The sequence below is a fragment of the Tasmannia lanceolata genome, unplaced genomic scaffold, assembly GCF_043159265.1.
Source record: "Tasmannia lanceolata isolate RefF3 unplaced genomic scaffold, GAP_Taslan_0.1 ptg000008l, whole genome shotgun sequence".
NCBI lineage: Eukaryota > Viridiplantae > Streptophyta > Magnoliopsida > Canellales > Winteraceae > Tasmannia > Tasmannia lanceolata.
In genome coordinates, this window is record NW_027518685.1 from 50,592,808 (window position 1) to 50,605,590 (window position 12,783).

The 12,783-nt window shown below is 39.1% G+C and overlaps 1 protein-coding gene across 1 annotated transcript in view; it reads right to left on the reverse strand.

Annotated features, from left to right (window-relative positions):
- The window catches only part of LOC143883638 (protein DOWNY MILDEW RESISTANCE 6-like), a 32,727-nt gene extending 22,983 nt beyond the window's left edge, over window positions 1-9,744 (reverse strand). Inside the window, exons 1-2 of the mRNA XM_077386981.1 lie at window positions 9,480-9,744; window positions 8,848-9,095 (exon numbers count right to left, since the gene is read on the reverse strand). Of these exons, the coding sequence (XP_077243096.1) occupies window positions 8,848-9,095; window positions 9,480-9,674 (443 nt within the window). The 5' untranslated portion in view covers window positions 9,675-9,744. The remainder of the gene's footprint in view (window positions 1-8,847; window positions 9,096-9,479) is intronic.
- Window positions 9,745-12,783: the final 3,039 nt, after the last annotated feature.

Sequence of the window (12,783 nt, forward strand, 5' to 3'; positions counted from 1 at the left end):
GACATTTTGTTCAAACTTGCCAAAGACATCAAAGCCTCAAGTAGTGAGCAATGGAAGAAAAAAATTCTCAGACTCATCCATTTGTGGATATCCATTTACCCATATACCAGAGAAAGAACCCATGCAAACTTGAATTTTCTTACCTATCCTGATTTTGCTCTCCTATGGATTCTGTCATGGAAGTAATCATACTAGGGGCATCTTTTATGACTTGAGTCATAAAAGATATCAAATACAAGAAAATTGAGATAAATATTTTCAGCAAATAGAGGCAAGAGAAGCTTGAACACTCTCTTGAATCAAATTCCTCAATTGAACTCATTCTTTCAAAGAGTCAATGTTTTAGAAAATCTAGTCCCCAGCGGAATCTAGAACCTACTTTTGCAATCTTCAAATCTTAACAGAATGCTTTTCCTCTCTTTAAAAGAGTCAATACCCAAAAATTCTTTCAAGTTATTTGAGTTTGGTTTTCAGCAATGATCATGCACTCCCATTTATTCTCGGCAGGAGATAGCTATGCTATCAATGAACTCGATATAAGATCGATAAAAAATTTTGTGTTGATTTGAGACTCTTTGAGTAGTTAAGGCCCTTTGAGTGTTACAGACTCTTCGGGTAATTGAGACTCTCTGAGTATAAATGTTTTGATTTGTTTTGAGACTCTTTGAGTAGTTGAGATCCTTTGAGTGTTACAGACTCTTCGGGTAGTTGAGACTCTTTGAGTATAAATGTTTTTGTGTTAATTTGAGACTCTTTGAGTAGTTGAGACCCTTTGAGTGTTACAGACTCTTCGGGTAGTTGAGACTCTTTGAGTATAAATGTTTTTGTGTTGTATTTGAGACTCTTTGAGTAGTTAAGGCCCTTTGAGTGTTACAGACTCTTCGGGTAATTGAGACTCTCTGAGTATAAATGTTTTGATTTGTTTTGAGACTCTTTGAGTAGTTAAGATCCTTTGAGTGTTACAGACTCTTCGGGTAGTTGAGACTCTTTGAGTATAAACGTTTTTGTGTTAATTTGAGACTCTTTGAGTAGTTGAGACCCTTTGAGTGTTACAGACTCTTCGGGTAGTTGAGACTCTTTGAGTATAAATGTTTTTGTGTTGTATTTGAGACTCTTTGAGTAGTTGAGACCCTTTGAGTGTTACAGACTCTTCGGGTAGTTGAGACTCTTTGAGTATAAATATTTTTGTGTTGATTTGAGACTCTTTGAGTAGTTGAGACCCTTTGAGTGTTACAGACTCTTCGGGTAGTTGAGACTCTTTGAGTATAAATGTTTGGTGTTGATTTGAGTAGTTGAGACCCTTCGAGTGTTACAGACTCTTCGGGTAGTTGAGACTCTCTGAGTATAAATGTTTTGAGACTCTTTGAGTAGTTGAGACCCTTTGAGTGTTACAGACTCTTCGGGTAGTTGAGATTCTTTGAGTATAAACGTTTTTGTGTTAATTTGAGACTCTTTGAGTAGTTGAGACCCTTTGAGTGTTACAGACTCTTCGGGTAGTTGAGACTCTTTGAGTATAAATGTTTTTGTGTTGTAATTTGAGACTCTTTGAGTAGTTGAGACCCTTTGAGTGTTACAGACTCTTCGGGAAGTTGAGACTCTTTGAGTATAAATGTTTTTTTGGTGTATTTAAGACTCTTTGAGTAGTTGAGACCCTTTGAGTGTTACAGACTCTTCGGGTAGTTGAGACTCTTTGAGTATAAATGTTTTTGTGTTGGTTTGAGACTCTTTGAGTAGTTGAGACCCTTCGAGTGTTACAGACTCTTCGGGTAGTTGAGACTCTTTGAGTATAAATATTTTGTGTTGATTTGAGACTCTTTGAGTAGTTGAGACCCTTCGAGTGTTACAGACTCTTCGGGTAGTTGAGACTCTTTGAGTATAAATGTTTTGTGTTGATTTGAGACTCTTTGAGTAGTTGAGACCCTTTGAGTGTTACAGACTCTTCGGGTAGTTGAGACTCTTTGAGTATAAATGTTTTGTGTTGATTTGAGACTCTTTGAGTAGTTGAGACCCTTCGAGTGTTACAGACTCTTCGGGTAGTTGAGACTCTTTGAGTATAAATGTTTTGTGTTGATTTGAGACTCTTTGAGTAGTTGAGACCCTTCGAGTGTTACAGACTCTTCGGGTAGTTGAGACTCTTTGAGTATAAATATTTTGTGTTGATTTGAGACTCTTTGAGTAGTTGAGACCCTTCGAGTGTTACAGACTCTTTGGGTAGTTGAGACTCTTTGAGTATAAATGTTTTTGTGTTGATTTGAGACTCTTTGAGTAGTTGAGACCCTTTGAGTGTTACAGACTCTTCGGGTAGTTGAGACTCCTTGAGTATAAATGTTTTGTGTTGGTTTGAGACTCTTTGAGTAGTTGGGACCCTTTGAGTGTTACAGACTCTTCGGGTAGTTGAGACTCCTTGAGTATAAATAGTTTTTGATGTATTTGAGACTCTTTGAGTAGTTGAGACCCTTTGAGTGTTACAGACTCTTCGGGTAGTTGAGACTCTTCGAGTATAAATAGTTTTTTATGTATTTGAGACTCTTTGAGTAGTTGAGACCCTTTGAGTGTTACAGACTCTTCGGGTAGTTGAGGCTCTTTGAGTATAAAAGTTTCTTTGATGTGTTTGAGACTCTTTGAGTAGTTGAGACCCTTTGAGTGTTACAGACTCTTCGGGTAGTTGAGGCTCTTTGAGTATAAAGGTTTCTCTATGTAGTTGAGACTCTTTCGAGTATAAAGGTTTTTCGTGTGCGTTTGAGACTCTTTGAGTAGTTGAGACCCTTTGAGTGTTAGAGACTCTTCGGGTAGTTAGGGCTCTTTGAGTATAAAGATTTCTGTATTGTTTTGAAACTCTCAGAGTGTTACAGACTCTTTGAGTGATTGTTTTGAGACTCTCAGAGTGTTACAGACTCTTTGGGTGATTGTTTTGAAACTCCCAGAGTGTTACCGACTCTTTGAGTGATTGTTTCACATTTGTTCGGGTGATTGATTTATATTTGCATTGATAATGGTCTACATTCTCTAAAAATAATTTCATTGTGTTAGTTTTCTTAAAGCTTTGTTGTTAAAAACAGTGTGTTTGTGTTTGCTTTAATAGAGCCCTTGCGTATTTGTTTTAGATAGTTGAGTCATGAGTATTAGGGAGAGACTATCTCTTTGAGATGTCTTAGTTGCCGAGTTAAGAGTTAGTGAGAGGCTATCTCTCTATTGTTGGTAGAGTTTTATCTTTGTGAATATCATTTTAAAGCTGAAAAAAACCAAAAAATTGTTTTGCTTTTGGGTCAGTCAAAATGTGTCGTCTGTTCAGCTTTGCCATTCGCGTGTTACACACGCTCTGCCAAAGAGGGGCATCTGTAGACACCCCATTTTGACCGGACCCAAGTTCGCTATGCTTGGCATGTAGACACCCCATTTTGCTCTGCCTTAAGAAATTAGGTTTTTTTTTCCATCGGTTTTCCAATGTCTTTCCTTCCCGCGTCCGTTTGTTACATTTCTAAATATTTTTGGTCGTTTCCGCCATGTTTCGCACTTTTCCGTTAAGTGTTGAGAGAGATTATTCCCAAGAATTCGAGCAAGAGAGAATTTAGATCCGATTGATGGGCCCGTCTTGAGCATTTGTTTAGATTTGGATCAAACAGGGTGGCCCGCGCATTGTTTTAGTGAAAAATGAGTTTTGAACCTACTTCGATCCAACACCTAAAGATGATCATCAAGAGAACGGTCAAGATCTCAGAGAAGTCGTTTTAACAACCAATTTTGTTACGATCATCAGGTTGAGTTACTCGGATCAGCCCATTGAAATGATTTAGGAGGACACAACATACTTAGGTAGGGGACCCATCAATTGGATGGTCTGGATCGTCATAGAGGAATGATTTAAGGGGGCACAACCAATTTACATTGCGACCCACCATTTGAACGGTCAAGATCATCAATTGTCGCCCATCAAATGGACGGTTCGGATCATCAAATGGGAGTGATTTAAAAATGGGGTAACATATTCACATTTTGATCTATTGGATGGCTTGGATCAGCCCATAGGATTGATTAGCGGAGCACAAATTAAATCACATTGTCGCCCATCAAATGAACGGTTCCGATCATACTTTGGAGTGGGGCATATGATTTTATGCACAATTGGGAATTTGGTCACATATGGGACCCATTTGGATTATCTTTTACCTACTCAAAAGGACTTTAAAAAACATGCATGGGGCCACACACATGTCAAAATTCAATGTCCACAATGGTGGCCACCTACCATGGAATATGTCCACAATGGTGGCCACCTACCATGGAATAAGTCCACAATGGTGGCCACCACCCTCCCATTCCTTTGCTATAAATGGTTCAATGAGGGTGAGTAAGAGGAGAAGAACTCATTTCTCTTCTATCATGTGTTCTAACAAAGTTGCTATGTGGGGTTGAAAAGAAAAAAGAAAGAAAAAGAAACAAGAAAAGAAGAAAAAGAAACAAAAAAGAAAAAAAACAAAGAAGAAAGCGGAAGCGATCGCACATAGGCGGGATCTTCGAGTTTTTTTTTCGGCTTTTGATTCGGCGAGGAACTCATCACAGGTAGGTACACTGTTTTCGGAATTGTTTAGAATTATTTGGTATATTTTCGGATTTTTGTATGATTTTTAACGAAGAAAACTAAAAGATATACTAAACAGATTCCAAAAATAATGAAATTTCGTGGGAAAATAATATGATAATGATACATTCTACCATGAATTTGTGAGCATTTTTGGATTTTGTTTGGTATATTATTTTATGCATTCTTTGAAAATTATCAGATTTTGGGAGAATTGTTACTGATGTCAAATCACAGATACAATTCTCCAAATTTTTACAGTAGTCTTAAATTCTATACTTCTTGCTTCTGTAAAAGTTTCAAGTGATTTTGATCTTGTTTCATATGAGCTGTAGTCTTAATTCATAATCTGGTTTGACATTTGAAAAATCCGAAACTGATAGTAAATAGTTTTCTAAATTCATGAAAATCTCACAGCATGCTATTTTCACTTATATCTTACTACTGTAGAAATTTCATGGAATTTAGATTTCTATTTCTAGTAGTTTCTGTGTTATTTTTGCAATCTGGTCAATTAATTTTTAAATCCAAATTAAATATGAGTTTAATGTAATAATCTATAAAAATATTCCAGTAAGTTACATCTCATCATATCTTGTTGCTGGAGAAGTTTCAACTCATTTTGAGTTCGTTTGCAACAACTTCACTTGTAAAATCACTCATATGGTTAAAAATTGGTAAAATCCATTAAAAAAATAAAAATTAAGTGAAAATCATCTTAAAATCTCTAAAGCACCTTCATCTTTGTGTGTGTTTGGGAGACCCGCCCGGTCTCATTCTCTCGTTAGTCCTCTTTGTGCGCCGTTTGGTTTTGGAAGAACGCCCTACTCGGCTTGGCTTCATACCCCTACCCTTATGGGTATTGGGTTGCACATTTGTTGCACCCTAGGGCTAGGTAGCTGTCCGGCCCGGCTGGGTGTTTTACCTCTGCCAAATGTGCAAATTCGTGTTTCCTTTTCTTTTAGAGAGTCTTTGACTCATCTATCCTTTAGTTGGTGTTATTGGAGTCTTTGACTCATGTTTCTATTTCTTTTAGAGAGTCTTTGACTCATTCGTTCTTTTGTTGTACAACTAGGAAGTCTTTGACTCATTGGTTCTTCTGTTGGCGTTATTTGGGAGTCTTTGACTCATTCCTCCTCTAAGTTGTAGTATTAGAGAGTCTCTGACTCATTTGTTCCCCTCTTTAGTGTTGTTAGTTCGGAGTTTCTCCTTTAGAGTTGTTGATTACTTCGCTTTTGATTAGAGGCTAACTCAGTCTTATTAGAGCTTTGCTTGCTTAGGATCTTGGACCATTTTCTCTCTTCTTGGGACGCTATCTTTCTTGTTGTGGTTTGTCTCTTTGAGACGCTAGTTGCTTATTCGGGGTTTCCCCTTTTGCTTTAGGGCTTTGCCCTAGTTTGTGGTATTACTCGCGTGTTCCCTTTAAGATTAAAAATATTTTAAGGTCCTGAGCATTGGAAAAGCTATAAAATCCAAAAAACATTAGAAATTTAAAACTCAAAAAACATTTGAAAACATCAAAAACCTTAAAAAAAATCTAAAGTGTTGAGTGTTTCTTTTAGAAGCGTATTAGGCGAGTTCGATTTTCGAACTACGTTGGCTTGATCCTCTTCCGAGGTACGTAGTGCAGCTTGGGATTTATATCCCAAGTCCAGCCAAACTTTTTTGTAAATAATATTTTAAACTTTCTTCAAAAACCTTTAAAATCTTGTTTTCAAAAGATCTTCCTCTAGAGTTAGGAGTTTCTCCTAGATAGAGAGTTTAGAGTTAGGGTTTTTCTTTTGATAGGTTGTTTGATTGTTTGATTGTTTGTTTCAGAGTTAGGGGTCTGTCCTAGAGTTATAGGAGCGCCTCCGTCCGGTCAGTCGGCGATCCATATTGCCGAGTGATGACTAGAGTAGGATACGCTAGTCCACCCTTTGTTTTCCTTAGGAAATACAGCCTAGTCACACATAGGTTGTAATAACCACCTGCATTAGGCTAGGGCTAATCTGCATTTAGTTAGGGCATATAGGGTGTCCTAAAATTCACAATTCACTGGAATTTAAATAATCGTACAATAAACTTTAATAATTGGTCCGGTCTTTTAGATCGAGTCTAGGATAGAAGTCTAGGTGTCTTAGGCATCCTAGCTTAGAATAGGCGCGAAGAACTACGTTGCCTTGATTCTCGTGGAGGCGGGGATACGTAGGCTTCTTTGGATAAATACCAGACCATCTGAGGACTCGGGCTAATCACTTTTAAAACTGTTGAAACGATCAAATCACTTAGGATTTTCCATGAAATTAGAATTTTAGGAGAACTTTCACTTAGATTGAATCCAAACCAATTAAGAAATCAAGATACACATTTAGGATTCACATTGAAATTAGATCATAGGATGCATGTCACATAGTTCGCACATTAACAGAGAGTTGAATGAGCCATTTAAAATGAATTTAAAAGAGTTAACTTTTGGAATTGAAGACCGATTATCGGGCAGGAATGGTGCATGTGGTGGATAAATCCCCATACCTTCCATTCTTGTAACCAGGTAGCGAGTCTAGATTTCTGGTTAATTATGGGTCCTAGATCCCACATCTAGGTGGCGACTCTGTCAGTCTCTTTTGTGTGGAATTCGGATTGCCTTAGTGATCCCAAGTTCACATAAAAGACGAATTAAAATCAATAATGAAAGGCACACGCCAATCGCGTGGGTACGAGAGACCAAGGGATAGTGCGCGGCGGCTCGCGCCCCACGCCCCTCTCGCGGGATCGGGGTCCCACAGGTGTGTACAAAAAATCAGCTCCATAGGATCATCCTAACCCTTCCAAAAGTGGAAGGCAAAATGGACAGACACCGTTTGCCATTAATCTGCCCATTTTTGCCCTCCACTTTTGGAGGGGTAAGGATGATCCAATGGAGCTGATTTTCTGTACCTACCCTATCTATGATAGGGCCTTGCAAATGAATGGTTTTGATCACTACAAAAAGTATGGGACCCATGTGTTTAGGCCCTCGACCGCACACTCTTATTCCTCATATATATATATATATATATATATATATATATATATATATATATATATATATATATATATATATAGGTTCTTGTAAAACTTAATGAATGGTATGTCTCGCCCCGACCCCACTGTGTAGATATTGTCTGGTTCTGGGTCATCTACCCTCCCCGGTTTTGTTTTCAAGCAACACTAACCGTGCCCGGCCCACTCCTTAGAGATGCTGAAAACGCATCTACACAGGGAAAAATCCACATATATAGCCCAGTAACTTTTCCTCCCTTTCCTGATCTGGGATCTTTCAATCCACCCTCCTTAGGGCCCAGCGTCCTCGTTGGCACACCGTACTGGATGGGAGGTCCCGCTCTGAGACCATTATGTCACGCCCCGACCCCACTGTGTAGATATTGTCCGGTTCTGGGTCATCTACCCTCCCCGGTTTTGTTTTCCAGCAACACTAACCGTGTCCGACCCAGTCCTTGGAGATGCTGAAAATGCGTCTACACAGGGAAGGGGGAAATCTACATATATAGCCCAGTAACTTTTCCTCCCTTTTTCGATGTGAGATCTTTCACGGTGAGTTTTGTCTTTGTTTGTGAGTGGAGAGATGAAGTCGAAGACGATGGATTGTACACAAGTTGAGGCCTTGCAAGGGCTGCTAAAAATACTCATGGGGGCTTGAATTGCCTATACCGCAATATAGGATGTTAGAATATGTGAGATCCAACGGTTGGATTAGGTTAAGATCTCACTGTTGGATCATCTTGGAGGTAGATTGGGTAAGTTGGCTAAATGAGGCAACTAGATAAATTAGGCAAGTGGATTAGAAGAGGCAAGCATTAGGAAAGTAGATTGGATTAGTGTTTTCTCTTTCTATATTTATCCTGATTTCATTCATCTCAAATATTCTAACATAGGAGAGATACTCCCCTACAATATGTGAGCGAACTCAATGACTATGGAGAGATTTTCAGGGTGAGGAGTTTTACGGAACGTGGGATTGATCCTTTTCAAATCTTTTTTGTTTTCTCAATAGTGAAAAAAGGTTCTCACCCGCATGCAGATGCTTTTAGGTCGAGCCACATAAATCTCTCTTGTGAATCTTGCAGTTTGTTTAGGGCTACTTTCCTGTTCGTTTTTGCGCTCAATAGAAGGTCACCTTTTAGAAGGGGTAACCTCTAAAAGGTGACCTTCTAAGAGAGAGCTTTAAGAGAGAGAGAGAGAGAGAGAGAGAGAGAGAGAGAGAGAGAGAGAGAGAGAGACTTTACTTGAAAGAGGAGGGGTTGGAAGGCCATTCGTGCACGAACTCCTCCAAAGGGTAACAATGGAGTCGGAAATAGTCCCTCCAGTTATTAACCTTCTCTTTCTTCACGTTAAAACTGGTCGACAATCTCATTTTCTTAGATGGGTCATCCGAATATAATTTCATCTTCTCTTCCACAGGCATATGAAAGAATTCCCGTGCAATTCCAACCATCTTCTGCATGGATTCCTCCGATATTCCATGGTTCATAACCTACAAAAGCAAACCGCACACAAACAAATCATTCGCCGCTCTCTAACAAAAAAAAAAGAAAAAAAGAAAAGAAAAGAAGGAATATATAAAGAACAATGGGTTGATGAGATATTGGATCGAGTAGCAGGATCATTTATCTCTTTTCAGAGTGTAAGAAGATCAACAAATACTGAGGCAGATCGGCTAGCTAGATAAGGGATAGCTAGGGCGTCTCTTGAGACCTTAAGACTTTGTTCCCCAATTTGGTCCGGGTTGGTTTTAATTCTTGTATCTTACGTTGTTTGCTTATACTATCGTCATCATTTCAATCACCGGAGTGTTCTCCTGTCTTCATTATTAAAAAAATTCTTTACCAATCAAAATATAAATAAAATAAAAAGGAACCTGGAAGAAACCGTAAGACTCGCAAGCATCTCCAATTTGACGCAGAATTCGAATCCTGTCCGAGCTGCTCAAGTCAATCAAGGGAATGTCTTCGTAGATGACTTCGGACAGTTTGGGTCTATCAGACGTGGGCCTAATGTAATTTCCCGGCACCGTCTCGTATCGGATTCCCGTGGAGAGTACGGTCATGGCCATCGAGAAGAAAATGTTACAATATTGAGTAGTCTTAATGGAATGAAGCCTCGAGGAAGTTGAAGTGGGTTGGGTGAGAGAATAAATAAGCAATGCAGCAAAAGCGCGTGGAAAAGGAGCTGATAAGCGTTGACGCAGACCTGGAGTCTTCCTGTAGATGTACATCTAATTTGTAGATATGCATGAGGGGGAATACGCAATTTTTCCTTGAAGTGGGGTGCTGTGTTTCAGTTTTAGGCTCAACCTCAAGATTTTACTGATCGCAGAATGCGCAATTTTTGGACAGCTTTTACCTTCCAAAGCTTGACTAAGTACAGTGTACCTGCCAAAATAGCAAACTATTGATGTCTTATTGATCTCATCCCAGGCACACCACTCCACCACCCCACTACCCAAAAAGAAAAGTCTAGGGAGTCTTAACGTCATGCAGTGCAAGGATTTCCTTCTTGTGATGATGTAATTATCATGAATAAAAAAGCGAAGTGATATATCCGTCCCATTGGATTACTTGGGACACCCAGCAACCGAGTATCAATGACTGCAATGAGGTTGGTGTACTTCCCGTCAGATGAATTTAATGGGGTTGATATCCACGTACCCTGCTGCTGGGTGTCCCAAGTAATCCTAAGGGGCGGATATATCACTTCCCATAAAAAATAAGTGAATGATAAAGGGATGTATCTGTCATTAGGTCCTTAGTTTGGGTTGGTTTTATACTTAATTCCTCCATTTGGTATGATTGAAGAAAGGAAAATTTGTTAGAAAAATGCAAAGTTTTGGTTGAATTGTGAAGTAAGGGTAGAGTTGGAGAAATTGTAAAAAAGGGGTTGTCAGGTACGGTCAGACGTGAATTTGACGGAAATACCCCTCTTTAGTTTTTACTTTTACTTTTAACTTTTAACCCATAATTTTTCACCGTTTCTCACTTCTACCATTCTCTCTTCCCAAACGAGGGTTTCATCTCCCCGGAGAAACTCGCCGTCGACCTCGTACGTCGCTCCCGAAGCCCGTTCTACTCGCCGGAAGCACGACACCCATTATTTTTCACTGTTTCTCACTTCTACCATTCTCTCTTCCCAAACAAGGGTTTCATCTCGCCGGAGAAACTCGCCGTCGACCTCGTACATCGCTCCTGAAGCCCGTTCTACTCGCCGGAAGCACGACCTACTCGGCGGAAAACATCCCCTCTCGCCGAAAATCAGTTTCCTCCCCTATACGAAGGTAATTTTCAAACATTTCATCTAGGGTTTTGTTTATTTTGGGTTTTTTTCTTGAGGGGTTGGATCTCACACACTTCCAACAATGTATGTTGCTCTCTGAACCTCTTTTAAGTGCCTCTTTACTAGTGTGTGAAACGGATTTGCATCAGTATGTATTTTTTAAGGCTTTGAAATGCTTTGGAAGGGGTTTCATTTGGATGGTTTTCGAATTTTTAGGGTTTCAATGGGCTGGAACCATTAATTGTTAGAAACAAAATATTTTGATATAGGGTTTCTAGGTTTTCAATGGTTGCGCTTTGATTTTTGGTTTGAAAGGGTTTCATTTAGGGCTTTAAATGGTTTCAATGATCTCATTTAGGGTTTCAATGGGTTTGAATGGTTTAGGGTTTCATATAGGGTTTTTCAATGCTTTAATTTAGGGTTTCAATGGTTTCAGTGGTTTGAATGGGTTAATTTAGGGTTTGGTTTTCAACGGTTTCAATGGTTTCAAAGGGTTTCATTTAGGGTTTCAATAGTTTTATTTAGGGTTTGAAACAACATTTTGGGATTGAAAGGGTTTCATGTAGGGTTTCATTATTTTCATTTAGGGTTTCAAAGTATTTCAATGGTTTAGGGTTTAATTTAGGGTTTATTTAGGATTTCGATAGTTATCAATGGTTTCAGTTAGGGTTTTAGTTGGGGTTTCAATTATTTCATTTAGGGTGTCAATGGTTGCAATGGTTTAAGGGGTTTCAGTTAGGATTTCAATGGGTTTCAGTAGGTTTCATTTAGGTTTTCAATGGTTTCGGCATATTTCATGTTGGATTTCACTCTAGTTGATAGGGTTTCATTTAAGGTTTCAAAAGGTTTCAATGGTTTATGGTTGCATTTATGATTTCATTTAGTGTTTCATATAGGGTTTTAATGGATTTAATGGTTTGAAGGATTCATTTAGGGTTTCAATGGTTGCATTGGTTTGTTAGGGTTTGAAAGTGTTTCATTTAGGGCTTAGAAAATTGGAACAAGTATTCCATGGAAGTTGGATCCATGGAACCACATATTAGAAAGTTGGAAGCAGTATTCGATGGATCCTCTATCTAGTAATATTGGTTCCAACTGTCTCATATAAGGTTCACTGGATCCTCTAATCAGTAATCTGTTCCAACAGTCTAATATGTGGTTCCAACTGTCAAAATTGTTGTTCCAAAGGGTTTCATTTTACGTGGTATTTCAGCATTTTTCATTTTCGGTGTGAAAGGGTTTCATTCAATGCTTTGAAGGCTTTCACTTGGGGTTTCAATGGTTTTGAGTGGTTTCAATGGTATGAATGGATCCTCTCTGCAGTAAATACTAATTCCAATTTCGTAATATGTGATTCCAAATGTTGTTTTAGTGGTTCCGAGGATCCTGTGACAGTGGTTTGAAGTGGTTCAGAGTCTGTAAAGAGTGGTTTTGTTTGAAGTCTATAAATATTTTTAAATTCAAGTATCTATATAGTGTTCCATGTGTCTAATAGTAATTAAATCTGGTTTGAAGTGTGTTATACTGCATCGTAGTTTTGTGAATGGAATAATAGTGTGTTTGAAGTTTCTTTTCGTTCAAGTATCTTGTCCTCGTTTCTGCAGATAAGAAGTGGAAGTGGAAGTGGTTCCCTTTTTCGTATTTGCAACCCCCTAAAAACCTAAGCCAAAACCCCATATAGAGATCATGTCGTGCACGAAGAACGCGAAGAAGACTGCCAGTGTGCCCGAAGGCTCTTCCAGCCGCAAACGGAATGGGAAGGCTGTCCGTGAGCCCTCCCCTCCCACACCTCCCTCCGAGGAAGCCGAATATATGGGCGAAGGAGAGGAGGATGTCGAGGTCGGCTCCGTAAAGGCGGCATCCTCCGTCCGTCGTATAGAAAGGAAGGGCAT